Source organism: Podarcis gaigeae (assembly GCF_964106915.1).
Source record: "Podarcis gaigeae genome assembly, chromosome: 2".
Classification (NCBI taxonomy): Eukaryota; Metazoa; Chordata; class Lepidosauria; order Squamata; family Lacertidae; genus Podarcis; species Podarcis gaigeae.
This window is the reverse complement of record NC_139679.1, coordinates 98,614,238-98,641,801: the sequence shown is the minus strand read 5'-3', so window position 1 is coordinate 98,641,801 and position 27,564 is coordinate 98,614,238. Positions and strand designations below refer to the sequence as shown.

At 43.7% G+C, this 27,564-nt stretch overlaps 1 protein-coding gene and 1 long non-coding RNA gene across 13 annotated transcripts in view; one reads left to right on the top strand and one right to left on the bottom strand.

The window, feature by feature from the left end:
* FRMD4B (FERM domain containing 4B) overlaps positions 1–27,564 on the bottom strand; it is a 236,393-nt gene that overhangs the window by 58,467 nt on the left and 150,362 nt on the right. For all 12 annotated transcript variants that reach the window (XR_014560473.1, XR_014560474.1, XR_014560475.1 and 9 more), the window contains 6 exons: positions 27,268–27,324; positions 26,248–26,270; positions 6,685–6,768; positions 4,200–4,265; positions 3,267–3,324; positions 1,447–1,533 (listed from right to left, as the gene is read on the bottom strand). Coding sequence is in view for 6 of the 12 variants with exons in the window: in XM_083723363.1 (XP_083579489.1) it covers positions 1,447–1,533; positions 3,267–3,324; positions 4,200–4,265; positions 6,685–6,768; positions 26,248–26,270; positions 27,268–27,324 (375 nt within the window). In the remaining 6 variants the exon portion in view is untranslated. The remainder of the gene's footprint in view (positions 1–1,446; positions 1,534–3,266; positions 3,325–4,199; positions 4,266–6,684; positions 6,769–26,247; positions 26,271–27,267; positions 27,325–27,564) is intronic.
* Positions 12,606–15,690, top strand: LOC310838280. Its single transcript, XR_014560885.1, has 2 exons — positions 12,606–12,747; positions 13,800–15,690. It is a non-coding gene; the product is annotated as an uncharacterized lncRNA (long non-coding RNA).

Genomic DNA, 27,564 nt, shown 5'->3' with positions numbered 1-27,564 from the left:
CGTGCATTAAAGCATCCCTGCTACACTCAGCAAGGGAAATTAGCTCTTCCAGAAGTTTATGATTTGCACGTGTTTATGATTTATGAGTTGGGACAGTTCCTATACACATTATATGCCCAGGGAGTAGGAAAGGGGCCTTTTAGGGATGGCAAGAGAAAGCAGTGGGGCAGGACCATGGCCTCTATTTTGGTAGGGTAAGAGGGTTAGGCTTATTTTGTTCTGATATGCTGCTTACGATGGATGACAAAAGGTTTTAGCCTACCCACCTATCCTCATGCCACACCACAGGTTCACCTGTGATGCCACCGGCCCCTCAGTGAGATGGACAAAGAATTTATTCTAATCACGTTTTAGTACTGACCTAATCATGGCAAATGGACATGTCCTTTCCAAAAGGCCTGCTCCCCAACTTTTGATGGCGGACAGACACACAGAAAAAGAATCTGAAGAAGTGTGCATGCACACGAAAGCTCATACCAAGAACTAACTTAGTTGGTCTTTAAGGTGCTACTGGAAGGAATTTTTTTTGTTTTGACTATGGCAGACCAACACGGCTACCTATCTGTAAACAGACACACAGAAAGTCAGTGGGCAAAGCTTTTCCCATTGGTTCTCTCCCTGGCAAGAAGAAGTGTCATGCATTACACAACTGCATGCCAGGGAAGGGTTAAAAATATGGAGGCAAAGGAAAGACAGAAAGAAAGACAGAAAGACAGAAAGACAGAAAGAAAGAAAGAAAGAGAGAGAGAGAGAGAGAGAGAGAGAGAGAGAGAGAAAGGGCAACCCTAAGTGAGTGGATGCACAAACTAGGCCATATATTTCTGTGAAGTTTGTATAAAATAGTTCCCACAAAGGTGGCAAGTCCATTCCCCCCTCCCATTGGCCCATGACAGCTTCTTTAACAGATGTGGCAGAAACAGAACAGGCACACATTTCCCCCACCACGGCAAAAAAAATGCTGTATTGTGCCTCTCACACAGTGTTTATTTAAATAAACAATTTCGTAAAAAATGATGTATTGTGCCTCTCACACAGTGTTTATTTAAATAAACAATTTCGTAAAAAATGCTGTATTGTGCCTCTCACACAGTGTTTATTTATATAAACACTTTCATAAAAAACACAGCGAGTCAGTATACAACAGAAAGCCCCCTGACATGACAATAAAATCAATAAAAGGATCAATAAAAAATGGCAGATGAAAAGAAATTCACATTTCAAAAGGCCTGTTTCAATAACAGAGTAATCAGGGTGATTCCTGTCAAACTTCTGTTGGCAGGGAGTTCCACTGGGCAGCGCCTGCCGCACTAAAGGCTCAGTCCCTAATAAAAGCTAGATTACACTGGATTCAGTTCTTTCACTGAACAGAGGAACACTTTGCTAATCATCTTTTTTTCAAGTTGCACCCGCACCTATGTATTACAAAACACACACAGAGAGACTTACCTTCCTAGGTTTGACTTTATCTTGTAAATCGTACTGGCCGATTCCTTTATAACTGATCCCGAGCCACCATGGGATCCCTTGTTTATCCTGAAGAACAGAAAGGACACAAGTGGCGAGACCTAAGTAGGAGTCAAGCGCTGCCGAGTTGATGCAGTAGCGTTTAAAAACTATCTTGTTCTGCAACAAGTATCTGCAGGTTAGGGAGACGAAAAGCAGCTCTTTGTTAGCACACCTGCAGCCAACTGAGCGGGGATTATTGTTTAAAGTGGTCTGCCATTCCTTTCCCAGCTGGAAGATAGATGCTGTGCAAACAGGCAGAAAGCAGTGAGGAAGCGAGAAGGCTGCATTCCTTGAAACAGTGGCTACAGGCGGGGCGCAAGCTGAGGAAAATCTGTGGGCGGTAAAACAACAACAATAGAAGGGGTTTGATGAGGGGTATGTCCAAAGTACTGCTGCCCTGGGACACTGCTGAGAGGAAAGAATGGGCTATGTACACATGCAGCACAATCCCTGGCACTTTACTCCAAAGTACATCTTGCTGCCTTTAGTAGATCACCCTGCATTTATTGCTTTGCACGAGCATATGATAACAGAGTAAGCTTATCTTGTTACTGTGTGACTGCCTCCTCTTTGAGGGACCTGTGCAAGATTTCATGTTTCACAGGTCTCTCTTTCTCAGTTAAGGAGATAATAACATGAAGCATTATGCAGCCAACACACTGTGTCAGTAAACCTGACCACAAGCCTTTAATACAGGTTATTAGTATCATCCACCTATTGCAGACGAGGTTCAGAGGCTAAGAAACGGCAGCTAGCCTAAGGCCACCAAATGCATTCACAGCCAAAGTAAACTAGGGCTTTCTGGTTCACAGCTCAATCTCTCAGCCACTAGCTTGCTAGTGTGAAGTCGGCATTGTTCAACAACTGTATTATGAACATATATTGGCAAGCTTGCATAGTTTAATCAGGAACGTATGGGATTATAAAATGTATACATTAGGTATGTGTGATCTTAAGTTATTACCAAATAATGCTGTATTTGTCCGTGTTTTTAATGTGACCCTGCCCTAAAATTGCTTACCATGAATTGCTTAAAACTGCACACATAAATAAAATGCCACATCTTGTGTTTTTGTGTGTGGAAGATGACACACGGTTCCTAGCATATGGCCTCACAGTATGGTCTGAAAGCACATGAGGCCACCATCTTGCTGAAGTTTATGCAGGTCTGGGTCTAATCACTGCCAAGGGGAACAAACACCTGGGAACCACATGTATGTTGTTATATTAAAAACAACAGACTGAATTAAAGCAAGAGTGTTGCTCCAGATGTTGATTCTGACTCCCATCAACTTCTGCCAGCATGGCTAATGGCCAGACATGATAGGGGGCTTCAGTCCAACATGTGGACAGCAGCATGTCAAGGACGGTTGGTCTACTCTCACTGGCAGTGGTTTTCCAGTGCCTCAAACTGAAATTTTCCCCACCACCAGGGACTGAACCTGGGACCTTCTGCCTGCCAAGTATGTGTCCCCTCCTGTTTTTTTCTAGGGGGGGGCACTGCTCTTTCCAAATTCCAACTCTGTGGGTGGGATTCAACTAAATTACTGTGTGCGTGCAACGAAGTCCACTCATGCAACAGGGCTCCCCCCCTCCTCCCCTGCAAGCACCCCCTAAATATGCTCTGGAGGGTTGAAGGGGGCAAGCAGGAGGGAGAAGGGGGGGGGAAGTCCCATTGTACAAGCAGACTTTGTACCACACTTAGCACAATGCTGAATTCCGCCCCAAGGCACTTAAGTTCTCTTGCAGCAGTCACTAACCTTTACTCCGTAGTAATGGACTCCGTATGTAGGCAAAGCTTCAACCACTTTCATGTACCTGTGCAGACAGATTCATAAGTAAATGGGCCGGCTCTTCTGTGAAGTTCTCTCTAAGCACACATTCTCTGATTTTTTTTATTCCTCTTTAAGCTGCAGCAGAGGGTTCTCCCTATTGCCCCTTAATTTTTTTTTAGAACAGATCAGTCAACAGCTATGTTTGAAGTATGTTTACAAATGCGTTCAAGCACAGCAACAAACTGCATGGTCAAAAAAATGTCAAAAGAGCTCAGCAGAATGGAATTAGCGTGGTCTCCCATTAAAAAACACCACCAAAAGTTGTGCTGTGCAATTTGGCACAGGTGCTCAGCCCCTGTTCTACTTGCCAGCTTAACAGCTGAACTCCATTAAAAACTTGGCTCCAATTATTGTGGCTGAGCTCTCTAACAATACAGGTCTGCACTGTTTTCCAAGCTTAGTTCTAAGGTGTGTTTTATGTTCTTCTGAGTACACTTCCATGGTAAATGTAGCTGACCAGGCTATATGATAGACATTTGAATAGTCAAGTACACATAACCTCAGGGAGATACGACCAGGAAATGAGACCTGACCAAGCTAGTGCCTATTCATAGAATGTTCAGTTGTTTGCACAGCTTCAGCTGTTGGGTCAGTTCTTAAGTAGGCTCCTGGCTATGAAAGGCACTGTGGAGTCTTCAGGAGAAAAGACAGTGTGGAAGGGGAATTGGGGAACTGGTCCAAAGATCTGCTGTCCATGCCTTTGCGACCTACAGGTGGGCAAGTCATTTTTCAGCATGTAATCACTGACCATCAGTGCCTACCAGTGACTAACCGAGAACCATGTCAACCTAGCAGACCACTGGTGAAGCCCCTTCTGCACTCCACCTCACTCCACAAATGTCCAAGTGAAACACTTACTGAACAATCGCTTGTCCTCTGGTCAGCCCCTTATTTTTTACATAATGTTCAATGACTCTGTCCTCACTGTGGAACAAGCAAAATGGTTAAGGAGGCGGCAGAAGTATTTTATACCAAATAATAATGTTTGACGGCACTCAGAAAACCATTCCACACGCAAACATACAACACTCCGCTAAGAACCTCTCTGGTGAGGTGCGCACTCTTGCACATTCAGGAACTGAGCTACACAGAACGGAACGATGTGTCTGTTCCTTGATATAGCAGGATGGGCTCTAATTTGTAATTAACCCTACTATATCGTGCACACTATTGTAGAATGTCCAATTACTAAGACACAAGCATTGAACGAGTTGCAAGCACAGCAAAGCTGAAATTTAGCAAAAAGCAGGTGGAGTTATGTTAGGTTCCCTACTGCATCACTTATCACCATGATGAGAACTTGCAGACAAAAGTGTGCCTATGTCAGAAAACTGCCTATACCAATACATTATCTTTGGGGGAAATTACAGAAGAAGTTAAGTGGTTCCCTGCCAGATCAAGCCAAAGACCCATCTAGTCCAGGATCCTGTTCTTACAATTAGAGGCCTCTGGGAAGCCCATAAGCAAGAGATGAGTGTAATAGCACTCCCCAGCAACTGGTATTGAAGCATATCACCTCTGATAATGAAGGTAATATAATCATTGTGCAGCCATTCATAATGTAGCTGCTCAGTGAATTTGACTGCTGTTAAAGGCAGAAGAGTCCTGCTGAGTGGAGGAAGGAGTGCAGTAGCAGCTTTTAAGACATTTGGGCTTGGATCCAGAGTTCCTGTAAGCTCAACTCTGATCACAGGATGCTCCACCTAGAGGAAGAGGCAATTCCCCCTCCACCCCTGCCTGCCCCCATAATCCCTTGAAAGCTACTCTAAAGGGTTGAGAGACCCTCTGGAAATAGTGTGGGAAGTGGCCTGCAGTGCTGCGGCAGGAAGAAGGACTGGGTGAAAATCACCTTCTCACCTCTTCCTCTAGCAGGAGCATCCTGTGAGCAGAGCTCAGCTCACAGGAACTCTGGATTCAAGCTAAAGTGTCTTACAGTCTGCTACAGGCCTTACCAGGACCTTTCATAGTTGCATAAAATGCAGGTATTTGACAGGGATAATCCTGGCTTACATGGGCCAGCAATGACTGGAATAGCTAGATCTGTTGAATTTCTGCAGGACACTGATATTGTTAAGACACAGGAGCCCTGCTAGAGAAAAAGATAGCAACACCGTGGGGCCCACAAAGGCTGCTACCCTACATACACTGCTTAAAACTTACTGAGCTTGCAACACCTACCTGTGTGCAAAACTGCAGCCCAAAAGCTGTGGTAAATGATCAATGACTTGCCCTCTCTGCTAACCACAGATTTCATAGTGCGGCTTGAGTTTATGAAGGTGAGTTATCAGCATGACAGCAATGGACTATGAAGCGGCAACAACAAAGATGGCCACGTAACTCTCATGGGAAGTAATAGTTACACTTTAGTCTGCACTAGGTAGACCTCATCTGGAATACTGGGCCCAGTTCTGGGTGCCACACTTTAAGAAGGATGAAGAGAGACTGGAACAGGTTCAGAGGAGGGCAACGAAGATGGTCAGAGTATGGAAAACCAAGTCCTATGAGGAAAGGTTGAAGGAATTGGGTATGTTTAGCCTAGAGAAGACTGAGCAGGGGACATAATAGCATTTTTTTTTTAGTCCCAGGATTACAGCCCCGAGTTTACTTTGGAGAGAGATCATCTTATGAAAGTCAACTCCTTTAAAACATTCCTATGTTTTCCTTAAACATTTGAACTAATCTTTAAATCCTGGCCCTGGATTCAGATACACTTATCGACCTACAGAACTTGGGCAGTGTCTGTATTAAATACATCTATGCTATGTGTTCAACAGCTTTTCAAACAAATAGTAGCTGGGAGGAAATTTCGACAGCCTCATGAAAATATGTGTTATTTAGGGCGTCAGATAAAGTGTTCGATGGGCCAGGAGGACCTTGGATTAAACCCCTGCTCAGAGGTGGAAGTCCTTGGATGGCCTTGGGGGCAAGGCACAGCCAGACCTAATTTACTTTGCTGGCCTGTTGTGAGGATAATATGGGGAGCTGGAGGCAGGGGGAGAAGAGAAACTATGGCTTGGATCTAGAGTCCCTGTGAGTGAAACAGGGGAGGTGATTTCTGCCCAGTTCCTCTTCCTCTCCTCCTCCCTGCAGCCTCCTTTGTCCATTGAAAAGCTGTTTAGGAGGGCTGGAGAACCCTCCAGAACAAGGTGGTGCTGGGAAGGATGGGAAGTGAAACTTGTCAAAAATCTCCTCATCCTTACTTCATGGACCACAAGTATGGAAAGAGCCCTTCCTATTCATGGAAGAGACATTGTGACTCTCCGACCCTTCCAATTCTGCTTAGAGAAGAAGGGGAGGATAAAAGCGTGAAAAGCAAGTGAAACAAAAAATAAATGTGTCTTACCAAAAGGCGAGCGATGGGTGTTCCTGTAGCGTCTTGGTAGGAAAGGCAGGCAAGTTCTTTAGATCTTTCCTTGCATTCTCATCACTTGGAAGTGCACGGGAAAACAAAAGAATGGAAGAGTGTTAACTATTTTGGAATCAGTAAGACTTGCCCAGTTGGTTCTAGGAAAAGGGGGCTGAGTTTTAGCCACTCGGAAGCGGGTTCATTCATAGTGTAGTCCAGCTGTCATAGCAACGTAACCCTATAGGCCTTCTTGCATGACAACTCTGAACAAAAGAAGTGGACTTGCATTACTTTTCTGATTAGGGACACAGTGCAACTGAGGAAATTTGGCTGCCGAAGAAAAAGAAGCGGTGATACTCATCAGCCACTGAATATTCTTTGCTGAAACGATACCTTCTGGTTCAACCAGTCGATAAAGCAAATCCCCGCGTTCTCTAACATGGACACATCTCTTAAGATTACTAAAGCAAATCTGATTCCACTTTTTGTCTAAATAATAATAATCAGCTAAGGCATTCTCACTATTCTAGTTCTTAGAGAGGGGGGAGAAATAGGAGAGAGAAAGTTAAAAGGAAATTGTAACTTGGCCCCAAGATGTAGGGTTTGGGCAGATATCCATTTAATTATTTTATGAAGACAAAAAGGCATGTGTGGTTGCTGGCAGAAAAGAAAAGTGGGCAATACTTTCTGTTTATCTGCTTAATTAGGCCAACGAGTTTCTGCAGGATTTCTGCATGCTTTTAGCAGAGATCAGCAAGCACCAACATGACTTTTCTGTATCAGTAATTCATTGGGCTTCCTGAGTCACTAACACGTGCCTCGTTTTTCCCAATGGAATAAGCTGACGCATGACTTCTTATACAAGGTGCCTTGTTCTAAACTGAACTCACAGAATCTTTAAATAATTCAGCACAGGAGAAAAGTGTGACTCCCTCCCAACCCTCTGTTGCAGAATCTCTCTGGATGTGCACCTGTCCAAAAACAGGGAAGGATTTCCTAACAGTGTGGTAGCCCAGGGGTGGGGAACCCCAGGCCTAAGGGCCAAATGCACCCCTCCAGTCCTCTCTATCTGCTCCTCAGGACTGACTGTCCCCAGGACATACCACTCAACTGCCCTGCTGTGAGCGCCCTCCTTGTGTGCTTCTGTCTGCCTGGAATGCCTCCCTGAACTGCAAGAAAACATTTTGGTTGTCTGGGCAGAGGATGGAGGGGTGTGTGTGTGTGCACGCATGCATAGAGACCTCTGGTTTCTGCCTGGCTAGCATGTAGTCTACTGTACAAAGGTAAGTCTCACATCTGCTGCTTCACCCAACGTTGGCTCTGGCCCCATCCACCACTTACACAAACACACAGGGAAGCTGCCCATGGGAATGAAGGCTGAAAAAGGTACCCCACCGCAGTGATAGTATTATCGCAGCATTGGCATCCAAATATTTCTGGAAAGAGCCTCCTGTCAAGAGAAATATCTCCTTTCTGGCAGCAAGAATCACCTCTCCCAGAACTGGAATATATTTTTTTTTTTTAAATCAGATTTAAGCTCTAACTGCTTATGTTTACACACACACACACACACACACACACACACACACACACACACGACAACACTGGGATAAATTGTCAGTTGCCCTTCTGCAGTTCAAGAAAGGCTCTTGCTGGCCAGAAGGAGGGAGGAGGCCTCCCCCTTTGTCCTGCAACGCCCCATACCACCTCCCATGCTGTTCCCTGATCCCTCTGGAGCACATTTTCATGGAACAAAGGGAATAAGAAAATAAGCAAAAACTGCCCTCACTGAACTGAGTTCTATTCACAGGATCCAAGCCATTATTTTAACACTTTCAGTTAACTGAAAAACACACACGGAGTGAGAATATGTCTGCATGTGTGGATAACACAAGCACTCCAATTCAACTGTGGTCCTTTAACACAAGTGTTCCTATAGGAAATAAAAGGATTCTATTTCAGCTGCCAGTTCTCACCAGAATCTAGGTCTCCACCCACCACAGAGCAGGCCCATTGTAGTCCAGCGCCTGCAGGGCAAATAGCTATTGATGACAAGAAAGTCGATCTGCAAGGAGATTCTCCTAAGGGCTGCAGCCAATCTGAGGTGGTGGGAAAGTTTCTTCCTGACCTCAAATATCATTATATGTCAAACGCTTGAGTGTTATTTGAGCAAACCTCTTTCAGAGAGTTGCTCCCAAAAGAAAAGAAAACCGGGAACAATTCTTATAAGCTGTTCGCATGCACGTGTTCATTGCATGAAGACTGCAACACCTTTTGCATTTGTTAATGGCCCACCATCACCATGGCTATAACATGGAAATAACCTTCACATTTCCTCGTACCATCTCACAAAAACATAGTGTTTCAATGAATTGTGCCGACACTTTCAGCTAGTAGTATTCCAGTGTACAATAACTGAGCAGATAACTCGCATCTTACACTTATTTTACTTATGCAACCACAGCTTTGCACAGTGTGTGGTGTGTGTGTGTGTGTGTGTGTGTGTGTGTGTGTGTGTGTAACCCACTCCCCATTTATATATTCTCCCACCACCACCTGGGCAATGCTGCAATGCTGGGCTTGCCCAGGTTTGGGAAGGTGGCAAAAGGGAAGGAGATGTGAGCGCTCTGGCAGTGTCCTAGAACCCCTGCTCCACAAAGCTGGGCAAGCAATCCTACACCTTGTAGTGGGGACAGTTCTGGAGGTTCCTGGCTTTACATGATTTTGCATCTGCAAGCAATGACCACAAACATAACCTCTACATAAGATGCGAGTTACCTGTACAGTCGTACGTTGGAAGTCAAACAGATTCTGTTCTGGAAGTCCATTCGACTTCCAAAACATTTGGAAACCAAAGCTCCTGCAGCCAATTGGAAGCTGCAGGAGCCCTGTCGGACGTTCGGCTTCCAAAAATAGTTCACAAACCGGAACAGTCACTTCTGGGTTTGTTGCATCCGGGAGCTAAAACATTTGAGAACTAAGTTGATCGAAAACAAAGGTACGATTGTATATGAATGACGAAGTCAAGTCATGTCACCCAATATCCCAAGGTTGTCTCTGACTCCCAAGAAATGGGGGGAGGCAATATCTTGGGGGTGTGAATGGGTGCATCTGTGTGTAAAGGTTCCTGAATCAAGGCTAGAACACCCCATGGAGCGGTATCTAGAGTCTTCCTTGTACAGTTTTCGACATAAGCTGAAGAGACGCTTCTTCTATACCATAGCCTTAGACATTTAAGGTATTTTGTTTTGTAGGACCCTCCTCTTTCGCTGAATGTATACTGCTCTGTTCTGGCTGAAATGGTTCTCCTTGCTCTTACAAACGTTAGCTGTTTTATCTGTTTTTATAAATTGCATATTCTATTGTTGTAATCAGCTCTGGGACCTTAGGTGAACGGCGGGTAAAAAAACTTCTAAATAAATAAAACATCTCTGCTCTCATCTCGACTTTGAAGCAATCTGTTCATTAGTTCTCTGTGGTATACATGACAGCTTCTTCACCTCCTTCAAAGCTCCTCTGCAGTGGCTCACCACTAAGAGGCTAATATACGTTCACAACACACCCGTGACAAACTACAGTGCCCTATTTTTCTATTTCAGAACCATGGGCAAAAAAAAAAAAAATCATGAGGCAAGCCGCCTCCTACACACTGAATGAAGGTGCAAGCCGTAATTCAGAGGTTTCCTATGACAGGGCTGAAAATGATAGACTCCTTATGCTGCAGGAGAACTGAAGATCAACTAAACTTCAAACCCTTGTTCACAACACAGGATCAACTTTCACAAACCCAACACAACACTACCCAGATGACAATGTGTGCAATACAAAGCGCACCACTGAACAAGGAGTAGCATGGCACACTTTCCTAAGAAAATAAACTGAATGGATTCATTAATTGAGCGGAGTGACATGTTACAGATGAAAGCAAAAAACCCCAACCACCTCACAATGTCAATGTGACATGAGGAAAAGCTACCTCCCCAACTGCAAATAAGTCTAAATATAATGTCACAGGCACAGCGCTGCAAATTGTATTCTGTGCTTCTATTTCCATGAGTAACAGAACTTCAGGGTCTGAAACGCTAGCTTTGGCTCATTCCTTTTCCCCAGTTGCCTTAGCTTCACCTGCCAGCGTATTCAAGCTCAGGTTGGATTCAGATGATCATCTGCAATTCAGATTACCACTTAAAATCCAGCCCAGAGAGAATGCAACCAGAAAGATAGTCCATTATCTGTGCCGTCTGGCAACATGGCAAGGTGTTCAGGGGAGAAAAGAAATAAATAAAATCCACTTTGTTTTCTATCTTGGTCTCTATAAGCCTAGGCCAGGGAGCTGGTGTCATCAGCTCTTGAAGGTGGTCTGAAAATAATTTGTTCCATTTGCCTGGAACACATTGGGAGAAAAGCAGTACATAAATGCAATAAAGAATATACTCAGTTGAGAACGGCATTCTAAAATATGTCTATCATTCTAAAAGAGTTGCACATTAAATAAACAAAACGCCAACACTGGCCAATCAGGTCACAGAGAGATGAGTCCCTAACACTGGCCAGTTTGGGCCTAAGTGTGCTACTTTGATAGCCAAACTCACTGCTATACCACTAGGCCATATCCTAATCCAGTTTGCCCAGGAATACACCCCACACTGAATTTAAGAGGATTTATTGCTGAGTGAGACACAGAGAGGACCGTGCTGTAAATTATTCTTCTACAAACAGCCTAACGTCTTCACATTACCGAAGACTACATCAGCACTACCTTTTCAGTTAAACTAGTTTCTAAACTAACGTTAACAAAAATTCATAAGCGACCTTTCATTTACCTGCAATAGTGTGCTTCACGGCCAGCTATGGAAATGGAGGGAACACTAGATCACTCAATTCAAGGGGGAAAGCCAGTATCACTTTCCTATACAGCAAATTTGTGCTGGAGCATCCTAGAGGCTGAAACCATCTGTTGGTTCAAACATATGCAGCCTCCATGCTTGAAAGGTCTAACCAGTGTTTAGTAATTTAGAGTAAGCCCGTCACTTACATGGGGGTTACGTTTTGGGGGTTACACCTAGAGCCAATATCGCATAGAGTCAAAACACATTGGGTTCAATGGTGGGCAGGATTGGCCAAGTCTTTCCCCCCAGACATCTGCCCCCTTTTAATTTTTTTTGCCAGACATGTAAATCTGAATGCACATAAGCTGCAGGCTTACTGTATACACCGATCCCAAAATGTGAAGCTGTGGTCCAAAGGTATACATTTCTGCACCCAGGGCCCTACTCACATAGGTTTCTTAATTGTGTGTGTATGTTAAATTGAGATACACAGTTCACATATTTACAAAGGGCATTGAAACTAAAGAGCCTACAGCTTTTGGGGTGGGGTGGGGGGATAACCAATGGGCATATGATCTCATTCAGGCACTTACAACTTGCAAGAATGACCTCAGAGCACCAGACAGATTCTCCCATGCACCAGGCAGGAAGCGGATCTGTTCCTCTCTACCTGCGGATTTATTGTTGAGCGAGTGGGGATTATTCACGGTCTGCATGATGCTAGAAGATGTCTCCCATGAGGCTTCCAAGAGCTGCAGACTTGTTATTGCTAACACTCATGGGTTCTTCCTCTTTGCACAAAAGTCAGATTAGCCAAATTAGTCGTGGTTCCTTTGTGCGGCAGCAAAACTGAAAGCTTGTTATCACAGTCCTATGTGCTTGATAACAAAAGGCACCTCGGCTTACAAAAAGGCATGCATCCAGCAACAGGGAACTGGCAAAACTACAAGGGGAAAGTGGCATTAAATCGCAATCACTGTCTGTGCTATGTCTCCTGGGCACACAGTAAACCTAAGTCAGGGGAAAGCTTCAGAAATAGCAGAGTGGAGCTGCATATAAACACCACACCTCCCATTTTTGTTTTCACAGAATCGAAGCAGAGAGACCTTAGAGACCATTTAGTCAACTCTCGGCTCAATTTAGGACTCTTGCAACTACAGCATCCCAGGTAGACGGAAGTCCAGCCTGCACTTCAATGCTTCCAGCTAAGGAGAGCTGATCGCCTCCAGAGGTAGCCTATTTCATTGTTCAGCTAAAATCTACTTCCTTGCCGTTCTATCTATTAGTTCCATTCCTGCCTCCTGGAGCAGCAGAAAACAAGCCTGGTTCATCTTCTCCCTGAAGCCGATCAGATCTCTGAAGGACAGCTATGATGTCTCCCTAACTTCTTCCCACCAGCCTAAACGTACCCAGTTATCTCAACTACACTAACTGACTGACTGGAACCCTATTCCAAGCAGATTAATTACTGGTACTGTTACGATGTTACATATAGGCACCCAAGGCACAATAACAATAGCTCAGAGGTATAGTACTGTATCTGTTTCTCAGATGGAAGCATGTAAAAGTCTAATGAATACAGTATTTCCCACAGATCTCATGAATTGTCTCACTTAATCTCTGTATTCACTTGAATTCTTTAGAAATGACACCACTGACAGAACAAAATTGCAGCAGCTGACATCATCACACTTCGTTAGCTAATTGCTTTCTAAAATAATGAACATAATTGAGCCAAAGCAACATATATGTTGATTTCAGTGGGAGAATTACAGGACAACCCTATAAAAGTCCATGCAGAAATAAATACCACCAAGTGCAATATGTAGGATTAAAGCCTTAAACATGTGCTTCAGTTCTGTCCCATTGTAATCAATGATAGCGCTTAACTTTGGCTGGATTGTGGCCACTGTTTTCTCACAGAAATTCCCTGTTTGTTCTACAGGCATATTTACACCTGCTAATTAACTTGGATGTACTGATTGCCTTCTAATACGGATAATTAAGATCTATTTCTGTTAACCCAGCCCACAAGTTAACCCTGTTAACCTCAAACTGCATATATCCTTTTATATGTATTTCAATAATAGTCAGTTGTTATTCCACCCCACCAAAAAAGCAGCACCAATGACAAGAAGATACTGTTTTCACATAGACTACATTGTGATATGTCTTTCTAAAATACATCAGGATAGATCCAGACTACCTATTGGAACTTTGTACACAGGGTGCTCTGCTAGAGGAACTGGGTAGGTGATTTTTGCCTATTGCGTCTTTCCACAGAAAAGTTGCTCCAGAGGACTGGAAGACAGCACTGGAGGTGATGTTGGGAAAGGTGGAGCGAATTGGCAAAATTTGAGCCCTCTTTGTTCAGCGAGAACTTCTGTAGATTCTCAGTCCCTTCTGGGAATGGAAGGATTGGTAAGTCTGGATCCAACCTATAAATCACTTAACAACATCTGCAAGTGGAGCAATATTTTAGAACAGGGATGTCCAACTGGCCAACCGTAATCAACTGGTCGATTCCCTGCAGCTAGTGGTCGATCACGGGCCCTATTTCCTCCGTGGTGGAAAAAGAACATCTGGCCCCGCCCCCTTGCCCCGTCCTTCATTTGCGCACGATCACAAAAGTGGCAGATGGAGTTATCTACCCAAATGGGTAGATCACTGCCAGCTTTTTATGGTGGGAGTAGATCGCAGTCTCTTGGGAGTTGGACGTCCCTGCTTTAGAAGGTTTATCAACACAACAACCCCGTGAGGTAGGTCACCACACTCTTCCCATATGGGGAGCTGAGGCTAAGAGAAAAGAAATTTGCCCTGAGTCACACAATGAGTACACAATAGAGTTGAAATCATGTATCTTAGATCCCTAGTCAATTCTCTGGTCCACACAATGAGAGATTGGTATATTTGTTAATGAAAGATACCGGAACGTTGCTCATCACTTAGATTTAAAAAGCTATGTTAGAAGTAGCTGTACCTATGAAGTACCCAACAAAGCACAATAAATCTGTTAAGTTTTTTTTACAATGCCACAAGTGCAGTACTGTTAAGAATCCTGGGTGCTGAGCACGGCAGCTTATTTAATTCATAGTTTGCCTGGTATAAAATTGAAAAAGAAATACTTCCCCCAATTGAAAACTAGCTCCCTGTGAGAGTAAATTAAAAGTCTCTACATGCACATATTTATCCTGAATGTAGTGGCAAGCCTGAAGTCTAGCACATTAAGTGGCTTTAGACTCTCAGGAACTTAAAATTCCATGTAGAAACAAACAAAGCACAAAGCAAATGCAACCGTTTGTAGTGCCATACATTTCACTCAGACTTTTAGATAACCTTATCATGCATATAGAACCCAAGTCCTTACAACCTCATGCATCAACCTGACAGCTTTAAGTATTTGTCCAAGATGCTGTATTCCTTTCTATACCATAAACAGGCATTGCCCTCTCAGAGAGATTATTGTTACCATGCCTCAGGATTCCAGACAGGAAACACCCACTTGGCAACAACACACTTCAGAAAGCCAGTTCCATTGTTGGGAGTATACTGCAAAGAGGGTTGGTTCAGACAATCACACACCAACTCAGTAAACTTCTGCTTAGTAAATGAAGTGCTAAGGAAGGTTACACACAGTGTTTGAAACTCCCATTGTCCTGGGCACCTTTTGCAACAGGGAATTTCATTAACTTGAGCAGCTTCTGAGCTCTGGGTGCAGTACTGAGCCTAAGATTTCAGATTAAAACTGCCACTGCTGGAAGAAAAGGAGGACCTTTTTCTGCCTCCTCACTTCCAGCCACTCTCTGAAGACTGGAGAAGGGACCCTCATAAGAATATTAGGAAGGTGGCCAGGGGAAGTATGGTTTGTTTTTTGCAGTCTTCAGATGAGGACTAGACCACATGAAAAATGAACATAAGATTTTAGCTGCAGTTTGTTCATTTTCAGCTTTGTACTCGTTATAAAAAAAGCACACATAAACACTCCATTGCGGTGCCCATAACCTAGGTTTTAGGAGCCATTTAGCTCCTAGCTTTCACATCTCTGTTTCTAACACAGGTTACACATGAACCTAGGTGAAGGGTCCACCCAAGAACAAAATGTTTGGCAAAGCCATGTTTCTACAGATCTCTCAGAATTCCACAACTGATCCTGTTCAATAAAAGCTGAGACTATTCCTGCTGTCTCTCTGCCATTTCAGTTAACAGGGGACTGCTCTTTGTCATTCATCTCAGATTTCTTCACTATCAGCATGGAGGTGCCATAAGCAGAATAAAAAACCCCAGCAATTACTACAAAACCAATATGCACCAACTATTATGGCAGAGTTGGTGCCCTCCAGTTGTCATTGGACTTCCCCCTGCTATCAACTCCCATCAGGATGTTGGGAGTTGGGGTCCTAAATAATCTGGAGGGCAACTTGTTGGCTACCCGTGTATTGTGGGGATGGGAAAGCATGTGTGCATCAAGGTTGGCCACAGCATCTTGAGTTGCGGCCTAGACTACTTCTTAAGGCCCCTCTCTACTTTCAGTACAATTTGGCAATTCCAGTCCAGTCTGGGCTTGCGAGAGAGCAAGGGAACAAGTGTGCAGTTCACTTTTCAAGCTCATCCCACCACCCTCCAGGAGGCAGTACATATGCTGGATCAGGTCCACACTAGTGTTAACTACTTTCAAGCAGGCATTCTTACATTTCTTTAGGACATATGCAAGTGCTTTTCCATGCAGGCTTCCAAGCTCTGGGGAGCCTCTCTTACCCCACCCACAGCCACCCAGTACATCAGCCATTGGCCAGACTGTGATAAAGATTGCTATTCCTCTTCAGGGTGGACATTTCTGCATTAGCAGAGCCTGGATGGTACTGGGTAGCTCCTTTGTGTTCCAACTAAGATATCCAAGGCTTTATAGCCTGCCAATGATTCCAGAGGTTGTGCTGCTTTGTTGTTGTTGTTTTTTTAAAATAGCCAAGTCAGCTTTATGATGAGAAATGTGGCAAACAGGTGTTTCACCACAGCATGGCTCTGACTGCTTTTAGATTAGAGCAGCTGCTTTCTTTGAACAGCTTCCCAATTTTTCCCTCAATAACATGCATAAATCATGATCATTACAATCCTCTCAGTGAGTTTGCAATGAGATGCGGCTACAGACACTGAGCATTTGCACAGCACATCTGCAACTTGTAAAGCATGCTGCCAGAAGGAAAAAAAACCAAAATACATATTCCTTCTGTTTGATGCGGAAGTTCGTGACTTTCAATTAAGCTACAACATCAGTCTGCAGGGTATGCATATGTATTTATATAAACTGTTTCCTCTTACAAACTGTGTTTATCACTCAAATAATAAAACCCCCCTACACACACCAACCACCAAGAATTCATTACATAGTCTGTGTTATGCTACACCAGGCAACAGTTATCTTTGCAGCCTATGGGCTATAATGGAAACCCAACATGTCAGCTATTTAAAGAAAAAAATAGAAGCCCTCCTGGCAGCAATTTAATTAACTTCCAGGGAGCATGCACGGCTAGGTCTGAGCTCTGAAAAAACATTACTACTGAAAATGGAATCTGAGATCATCTGTCAGAAAATAAAACTCTTAAAAACTGATAACCGCCTGCTTCTTATACAGCATAGTCCTAAGCATGCGGACTCAAAGCTATGTTCCACGCTGTTCAACTACACATATTCTACAACATGCAGAGACAGAGAGATCTCCACTGCTCACTGCAAATTAACTTGGAAATGACCAGAGTTCTTTTGTGGGTGGGGTACGAACACACAGAAAGAATCTCCCCAGCATTTCTTACTTCTGGGTGCAGCCTCCTGGGCAAATGGATGGAGCTGAAAATAGGATGAATGGCAGCAGGAAACAGAGTTTGTAAAAAGGGTTGCTCTTTTATACTGTGAACAATTCCAGTTTGGGCTGGGCTGGTGAGAGCTGAGGAACAAGTGTGCAGCTCACTTTTCATGCTCACAATTTCCTAATGAGGCCATACCTCTGTTGGATCAGGTGCACGCCAGTGCTTAATACTACCAAGCAGGAATTTTTGCATTTCTTTAGGGCACATGTGAGTGGTTCTGGGCTGCTTCTCCATGCACCCTGCCATGCCTTGCGGATTCCTTCCCACTTTGTCCACTGCTGTTCCCCTTGATCAAACATCAGCTGGGTGGTAGGGGGGAAACCGCTGTACTGGGAAAGACGGGGAGTTGTTTTGGCTGTGTTAAGATCACGGAGAACGGGCTGCTTGAATATGCCCCCCATTGCCCCTAATATAGCCAGCATCACTGTCTATGAGTACCTAGCTCGCCCAGTGGTAGCAGCCAGCATCTGGAGGGTCACTAATTCTCTACCCCTGCCACACAGCAACTGAGTCTATCAGGATCCTTGAGGGGGTAAGCAAAAGTTGGTATGTTTTCATTCATATGGAGATGTTTTCATCCACTGCCTGCCTATTTTTGGTGGTGGTGGTGAGCTTCATTTACATTTGATGTTGCCCTGTTGTTTCTCCTTAGGAATATCATTGTACTCCACTGTTTCCCAAAGATCTGCAGGCAGGACACAACAACCCTTGGCAGCCATTTTTGAATATTCCACACTCTGTTCCTTCACATATGCAATGGGGAAGGGAGAAGGCAGAGAGAGAACCAGCTGTCTCGTCTCTTATGTTTGTACACACAAACAAACATTAGACAGCAAAGTATTTCTAATCATAAGCACTTTGTGTGCGAAGTATCCAAACAATGTTTAACTAAGGAATAAGTGCTTTATTCTGCTTTGGCAACAGAACAGACATGAGCGGCATCAATGATGTCCTCTTTTTATGTTAAGACAGAGCAGGGATCATAGCTCAATGGTAGGGTATCCGCTTTGCATGCAGAAGATGTCAAGTTCAGTGCACAGCTATAAAGATCAGCCCCAGGGAGCAGGAGCAGTAAGGAACCCTGCTTGAGACCTTGGAGAACCTGTCAATCAAAACACACAAACAATACCAGGCTAGACAGACAAAAGGTCTGACTCAAGGCAGAATCACGTGTTCAACTTTTTGCTTGCCTTGCATGCATATCTCTGGTGTGCCAAAGTTTCATTTTGCTGGATCTCGTAGATAAAAGTCTTCTGAATGACACTTGCTCAACTGACAGGGTTTATAGGTATACAGAATTAGCATGGGCAAATGAACTTGGCGATCGCAAGGGATTTCACTCTTTTTGCAACTCAGTCAAATCACGATGGAAGCAATGGTAATCCAGACATCCAGGAAATGTGCGCTGCACTGCATTGCAAAATATGACCTCTCATACATAATCTGGCTGCTGCTGCTTTTTTTTTTTTTTTTTGAGAAAATATTCATATACCACACATTCTACAATAAATTTCCCAAAATGGTTTCAGACCACAAAAAACAAACCCGAAAAACCACAATGTGATAAAACAATCACAACAATGATAAAACAGGTTGTTCAGTAGCATTAAAACAATTAAAAGGTTTAGGCTGCAACCCTGACTCCTCTGATGTTGGTGGTGATTTTCGCAAACACACCCCAGCCTGCGCCCCCAGCAGGGGCCGGTTTAACCAACCTTTGGGCACCACTGCCTAGACATACTGCTCTGAATAAACTTTGCCTTAAATTCATGGCACATTTGTAATATGTTAAAGAAAGACATTTGTTTGACAGCACCTTGAGACTAACTCTTTAGAAGCTTCTTATTGTAAAATATTCATGTTTATGTTTATTTTATTTATTTGCAGAGATTTCTGAACTGCCAACATGAATACAATTTTTTTTTAAAAAAACCACAGCAGTGAACTACATCATATAAACAATGAAATTACATTCATAAAAAAGAAGTACAAAATACATCACAAATCAGTAGACCGAGTTAATACATCAATACAGCTGGATTACCCATTTTCATGGTAATTACTTTAAGCTCATTTTATGTTGTGGCAAGTCACATGCAAATATATATGCTCTGCTTTGCACGAAAAGGCTGGAGGGGATAGAATGGGCCCCACTTGCACTGTGACTTAGTTCCCCCACAAACCCTTTGGAAGATGTCTGTTGCTGAGGTCCAGCCCAAGATTCCCATCCCTCTTTACCTACAATTCTGCAGGTCTCTTTTTATTATTAATTATGGTCTATTAAGAAAGCCCAGCTATCTTACACTGACACCAGCTATAAATGTTCTATAAACATAAGCGCACCTGGGGATCTTCGACTTCTGAGTTCCCCTGGCAAAATTCCCCTGGCATACATTCAAGCGGTTCTGCATCTTCCAAATTTGCCACTCTGGTGCCAGATTTCTCTAGCTTTAACCTGCTAAAGAGCTTTCAAGTAAGGAACCATTGAACTCTCAGTATTGAAAACAAACATTGCCTTCCCTTCTCGTACATTGATGCTGCCTCTTCCCTTGGGCACAGTCTGTCTCATTAGCAGCATATACACTATTCCTGTTGATACAATCACACCGGCTGGTTGTCCGGGTATGACCCAGGCTTCTGAAAATGAAAAATGTGGCACTTTCCAATCAACAGCTGTAGTTTGCAGATGAAAACAAAGCGGCGGGGAGGAGGGAGACTTCCAATGAAACAATACTTTCCTGAACTGTAACCAGACCAAAGAAAAATAAAACTTCCATGCTTTTGCCTCCAGCGCTTATGCCATAACAAGGTGCCAAAAGACTGCTTGTTATTTAAAAATATGTTCACCAGAAATGATACTCATCCGTACTCCACATCTTCAGCTGAACAGATCATACCTAGCAGAAACCCTGGAGAGCGGATAACAGAATACAGCGGTACCTTGGTTTAAGAACAGCTTAGTTTATGAACAACTTGGATTAAGAATGCTGCAAACCCAGAAGTAGGTGTTTTGGTTTGTGAACTTTGCCTTGGAAGCAGAACATGTTCGGCTTCGTGTTGAGTGTGTTCCATTTGTAAATTGACTCCCCCACTGCTATGGGAAAGCACGCCTTGGTTTAAGAATGCTTTGGTTTAAGAACGGACTTCTGGAATGGATTAAATTTGTAAACCAAGGTACCACTGTATACAACAGCAGGCTACATGAGCCAGTGGCCTGACTGAGCTGGAAGCAGGGTTAGCATTGTTAGGCGTGCCAGAATTTTCTAAGCGGCGAGAATTGGAACATGGTCGTCGCTGGAAGCTTGCAGCATTTTCCAGCCTCCGTGTTTATTTGCTACACAGACTGAGAACAGGTGAGGCTCACTGCTTAGCATTCCAATGACACCCCAAATCTTCTGCTTGCACATCAGGTTTGCTAGGGGAGCAGCCAGCACTTTCAGAGCTCAAGAAACACCCACTTCTTGGCTGCTTCAAACTGCTGCTGCTTCACACACTGCTGCCTATCCCCAGCTGAGGGACTTCATTCATATATTGGCTGGCTATGGATAAGGGCAGACAATAAGATACATCAGCCAGAAGGAAATCAGCCAGGCAAATCTTGTTGGGTTGGGCTACTTTAGCAGTTTCTTCTTGCAATTACAACGTCGCTGGGTCAGAAGGGCCAGTGACTATGAACACAAAACTGTTGGGGATGGGCATGTTTTTGTAAAAACACACACACACACACACACATACGCAGAAAGATAAATTAACACCAGCTTCAGAATACTTATTCCTCCCTCCTATTGCTCACCCCTCAGCCATCCTAGATTTGACATTTAGCCTACAATCCCACACTGATTTACCCATTGATCTAAATGGGGCTTATATCAGGGGCAAAATGAAAAGCTGAAACTGATTTCTTTTCTTACTTTTCCAAGTGTTGCACTGTGAGTCAAACTCTTGGAAGGCTTAAAATATTTAACACATGGTTTCCAACAGGCAGCTCCTTCTTTCTGAGTCGAGGTCTGATATCTGGCACTTCAAAACATTTGCTCCCCCACCTGTTTTCTGACAACTGTCCCCACATTTTCATCAGTCACGAAATAAATGCAGTTATTCTTCATTGGACCATCCTGATGCTATACTGAAATCTGCAATGTGATAACAGTCTGGAGACAACCAGTAAGGAGGAAGGGATGTAATAATTAGGTTGGAGTGTTCAATCAATTAATCAGTTAGAATAAATTGGTTAAGCTTGCAAACCTAAACACGCTAGAGATTTAACCTCACTGGGCACAGTGTGACTTTCTATTGAGTAAATAAAAAATAACTATTTGGTTGTGCTGTGAAACTGCAGTTCTGTGCATGGTTACCTGGGAGTAAGTCTCATTGAACAATTCTAGGTAGGCAAATTCTCTGAAGCTCTTTGCATTGGCGAAATGCAAATTTTCTAAGAACACCTTGTCATTTGCTCTAAAATCAAGAGGCTCAAAAGGAACATTTCTTTTCTCCCACCCCTCAGAATTTCAACAAATCAGTTTAATTGTTGCTATTCCGTCCTGAGACTTCTCCAAAGAAAACAACTTTCACTTGCAGAAAGTGAAAATCTGCCTGCCTAATAACAATAGCTAAAACCACAACTATTTCCCCCTTCCCATTTCAATAAGGCTCCGATTTCTAAAAGCACAGTCCTCTGCATGTCTGCTCAAAATAAGGTTGACAGGGCTTACTAGCATATTAATATGCATGTTTGGATTGTAATTTGAGATCCTTTGGCAATTTTGCTGTTGTATTTTCAACTTAATTTCTACAATACAGGAGAATTAGAAACACACTCTACAGCTGCTGGTTTACCTTTTGCAAACCACTTTGAGGGTTTGTTTTTGTTTTTTTACAATCAAGCTGAAATAAATACCAAAATAATCTTTAAAATCAGTGGAGGTACCAGGTTGGTGAGTGTTAACTATTATCTGTTTATTACATTTGAATTCTCACTTTCCCCCAAGCATTCCCTTCCCACCCAGGTAACAAAAGCAAGCCTTAGACCTGCTTAGCAAGAGAGATCAAAGATGCACCAGACACATTTGTTCTGATTTCTGGGTCTATGTTTATTGACCTTCAAATTAATGTATCATCACACGTTTATTCTGAACTGAAAGAACTGCTGTAGCATACACACTTTGCAGCATATGTGCAGCATATGAGTTGGCTTATTCATTTATTTATTTATGGCAAGGGAAGTTGGGCTGTTTAGAAACAAATGAAAACTGTGATTCTTTGCATTCCAGTCAGAAACTGAAAGTCATGCGTAAGTGCTCTGAGGGCGGGTTGGGGCATACTTCACATTTGATCGCCCATGTTGCCCACACCTGCTGTTTCAACATGGTATGCTAGCAATCTAACTTCTCTCAGCAGCCTGACACATGGCAGTGACCTTGCTTTAACTCTGGATGCTTCCTGAATGTACACAATTGTCCCAAGGCGACACTAAACAGCTGGCCAGGCTTGACATCGCCAACCTCACTGCATACAGAGGAAGCAAAAGCAATTTGCCTGGCCAGAGCTATATCTTCAACTCAGAATTCCCACAGCAAGGCTAGTGAACTTAGGGAGTGCACTGTCCTCAAGAAACTTGCAGAGTTATTTCTTCTCTCTACCTTCTACGGGGAGTTAAGATTATCAGTAAACTGCTAGCCAAGAAGTTTGCATGCTACCTCCCCTGAATACCTGTTGCCTCTGAGTCCCGGTTGTCGGGAACTGCAAGTGAGGAGAGTCTCACCCAACTCACAACATGCATGTAGCATTCAGCATGACGGCATTCTCAACACACTGCAAATCCTTCCATGGATTAAATCAGATTACTGTTAAGTATTCTGATCTGGGATTAATTGGTTAATCTTACCAAGTAAAAAAACCTATGGTTTCAGTTAAATTTGCAAGACTCACCAACCAACCTTAGGAATTGCTTGCATTCTGTTACAAAATACCCAGCTATTGCTCAGTCAAAGCACAGAAGGGTGGAGGATGTTTTTGGCACCATCTGACAACTGCAAGTTGCACAGGGACTGTGCTGATCCCTGCTAGCCCAAAGAACAGACCAGCTGATTGACAGTGCTAGTACTGCTAGTGCAGCTTGTATAGTGATAGGGGGTATTCATTGAAGAAACACCCGTACAACTTTGAGGACCTTTTATCGTATAGGGTTTTTTTCTTTTTCTTTTGTACATTATGCCCTGCAAATAATTACAATAACTATGCCAAGGGCTACTTCTTGCAAGTAACTGATGCGACCTTAACTACATTAAAGGGAACTTAACGACTGCTGGGTTAAACCACAGAGCCTAGGGCTTGCCGATCAGAAGGTCGGCGGTTCGAATCCCCGCAACGGGGTGAGCTCCCGTTGCTCAATCCCTGCTCCTGCCCACCTAGCAATTTGAAAGCACATCAAAGTGCAAGTAGATAAATAGGTACCGCTCCGGCGGGAAGGTAAATGGTGTTTCCGTGCGCTGCTCTGGTTCGCCAGAAGCGGCTTAGTCATGCTGGCCACATGACCCGGAAGCTGTACCCTGGTTCCCTAGGCCAATAAAGCGAGATGAGCACCGCAACCCCAGAGTCGGCCACGACTGGACCTTTACCTAACGACTGCTGGTAAGTGAAGTCAAAGCACCTTACTAGAAAGTTTTGCTGTTGTGTTGGTGCTGTGCAGGGTGGAGAACCTGCAGCCTTTCGCCTAATCCTGCGTGGCTGGCGGGTTCCTAGAGGGCAAGATGGAGAACAAGAGGGGGAAATGAAGGGATGGGGAGGGGGGTGGGAAATGGATAGCACAGTGGAAGAAGAGAGAAGTCCTCTGCAAGCGATCAGTACAGACCTTTAGAAAGGAGGGTAGAGAGCCAGAATAGGCAGTAATGCTTGGGAGTGGCCACAGCTCAGTGGCAGAGCATCTGTTTTGCATGCAGAAGGTCACAGGTTCAATCCCCAGTAGGACAGGGATAAGGACCATTTTTTAAACCATGGAAAGCCACTGCCAAACAGAGTAGACAGTACTAAGGCAGATAGACCAATGGTCTGATTTTGTATAAGGTAGCTTCCAATGTACTTATGAAATGCTTTGCAAATGATCAGCTGAGACCTCTATCAAGAGCAAGCTCTTCCTCCCCAACAACATGCTGGGTGGGGAGGAAGTGGGAAATAGGTAATAGCGGATAGCAGAAGGAGAGAGAGGGAGAGGGAATGAGAGAGAGAGAGAGAGAGAGAGAGAAGAGGGTGGTCCATCCCACTTTGGCCCTGTCCATTGCTGGCATGTGGCCCTTGACAGAATTAAAGTTTCCCTGCCCCTCCTGTAATGGAATTCAGCACCGAGTTATGTCACTGAAGAGGTGGAACTTTGTAGAAAGGAGTGAAAGGAGAAAGCCTCTGCCAATGGCTCCTATCAAGTACCAAAACCCATAACAAACAGACTCCAAGTGTAACGATCAGCCTTTGCCAAGATGTTTTGGACTACAACTCCCATGATCAGCTACAGCCAGCATAGGCTGGGGCTGGCAAAGGGAAGCAGCAAAACCTTTTTCCTGAATCAACTGTGAATCACCAGGGACAGATTTTCCAGTACAGTGGTACCTTGGGTTACATATGCTTCAGGTTACATACGCTTTAGGTTACAGACTCCGCTTCAGGATGAGAACAGAAATTGTACTCCAGTGGTGCAGCAGCAGCAGGAGGCCCCATTAGCTAAAGTGGTGCTTCAAGTTAAGAACAGTTTCAGGTTAAGAACAGATCTCCGGAACAAATTAAGTACTTAACCCGAGGTACCACTGTACTGCATTTGAGGGCACTGCTGTGGAAAGGGGGCACAGCCTGACACACCATCTAAGCAAGCATGCACAGAGACAGTGTAGTCGTCTCACCCTCACCCCCTGCACATGCACACACACACACACACACACACACACACACACACACAGAGAGAGAGCAAGGATACATTATGTCTAATATACAGACCCTACTTCTGCCATCTGTAAACAAGCAATATTTCCTTTGCAGGAACGCAGGCATGTAGTAAAACATTAACGTGATGAAAGCTGACCTTTTGAATTTGTTTGTTCAGTGAGCCACTACTAATTAAAGTCCCTCTCTCCTCCAACTCAAACACAATTTCCTTTTCATTTGTTTTAATTCCCACCCACCCCACCCCATCTCTTTCCTCTTTCTGCCTTGCAATTCCACCCAAAAAGGCTGGGTTTGGCAGGTAGGAAGAGACACAATGGCCAGGGCTGCCCGATTTATGCACCAGTAAGTAGACCGCTAAGCCCTACACAAGCTCCAAGTCTCTCTCACCGGCCACAATGCAGCTTGTCAGGTCAAGAGCATGACGGGTGAGGCCCCTGTGGGGCAGCTGCAGAGGAAAAACTTTGTACACTGATCTCCAAAAGCAAGCAACTGACAAGCTTCATCTTTCTAGGTATGCATCAGGGCTATTCACAAGCAGGGTCATTAGGAACTCTGGACTTCTTTAAAAATGAGCAACAATATGGAGCAACTTGTCTGCAGAGGACCCCCCCCCCCCCGCCGCCGCCGCACAAAATGCTGCCATTGTTTATGCAAGTTTCGCCTTATTAAAGATTAGCTAATGCAAGCAAGTAGGCTATGGGGCTTTGAAAGACACTGCCCCAGTTCACACCCCATTCACAAAAGAATCACATCCCCAACCCAGTGTGAACGGCTGAGTCCAGCCTCTGGCTGCGGCAGTGATTCTTTCTTCTTCAGTTACTACACATGCTTTCCTTTCTTCTCCCCACATTTGCAGTTGGCGAATGATTGCTTAAAGTAATGCAAACTGAACAAAACATAGTCATTCTATATGCTAATATTGAAAAGGGAAATGTAATTACCTGGAGTAGTCCCCTTTAGCTTCCTACAATTGAGAGAGAAAAGTAATGATGTTAAAACACTATTTTTTTTCGCAGTGGCTCTCAATGCTAAATTAAGACATCACATCACTGAAAACTTTTTCTAAAAGAAAACCCACACCCACACCCTAAACTCGTATTTTAAGCCAAGCCTTGACCACTCAGGCAAGTCTAAAGGACACCACTGGTTTTACAGGGTTTTGCTCTTTTCAAAGAAACAGAGAGACCATCCTTGCTCAGCTACAGCCAACCACAAACTGAAATTACAGGGATGGCCAGCCCTTGTGAACAGTCTGGCAAGGTTCATTCAAAACAGCACAAAAGTTCAAAAAGTCAAAGCCATCATCAGCTTGCTGCTGAATTTTGTCAATGAAAATCCAAGTCTCTTGCTAAGAAAAAAGCAGAAGACACATGAAAATATGAATGACAACAAAATCGTATGTGGTAAGGAAGATTGCTAACTGGAAACCAACAGTGCCCTTGATTGGGATCTACAGAACACTGTTCTAAAAATAAAATGACATTGCATTTTGAGCTTTTCTTTTTGAAGTGCAACTGGTAAGAGAGGTTTAAAAGTTTACAGAAATGCTTAACATTGTTGTACCATATCACACACTTTACCAAGTGTCCAACATATAATTTTTTGGAGGGGGGGGGCAATAATTATGTTAGAAACGTGATGCTAGTTCAATCATTCTGTGCAACTCCACATATTAAAACACATACTCATATTCCTACTTCACCCCAAATATCCCCAAATGTTTACGTCTATTCTAACATCTCTGTTTGCTTTTAGCACAATGGCAATTTTGAAGCATTTGTATCACAAATGCACATTTATTTGGTTTTTTGCCGGGGTTAAGGGAGAAATAGACATGCCTATGCAATATAACAAATACATGAAAAACTGCTGTCAAAATTTTGGAACTAAAAGCTTTTGAGACCATGCATGTAAAATTAATAACAGCAACAGGCACGCAGAGAGTTTGAGAAAAATCTTACCTGTAAAATCAAAGCAGCTAACCTGAAGACTGTCTCACTTTCCACCTCAATATGCCCCTGTTTAAATAAAGAGGAAAATATTAAGGAGACATAGCCTAAAACTGCAGCAATGGGATGCCCCCCAGGGCTAAACCGAATCTGTTAGCCTGTCACTACTCAGCACCACTGGTTTTCCTTCCATTGCAGATCATACCATTACAGCAAGAAGGGGTGGGTGTAATTTGAGCTGTAAAGTTGGGCAACTGCATAGCAGTTAACATGGACAAGCAGGAAAATGATTCTGAAAACGGAGGTGCA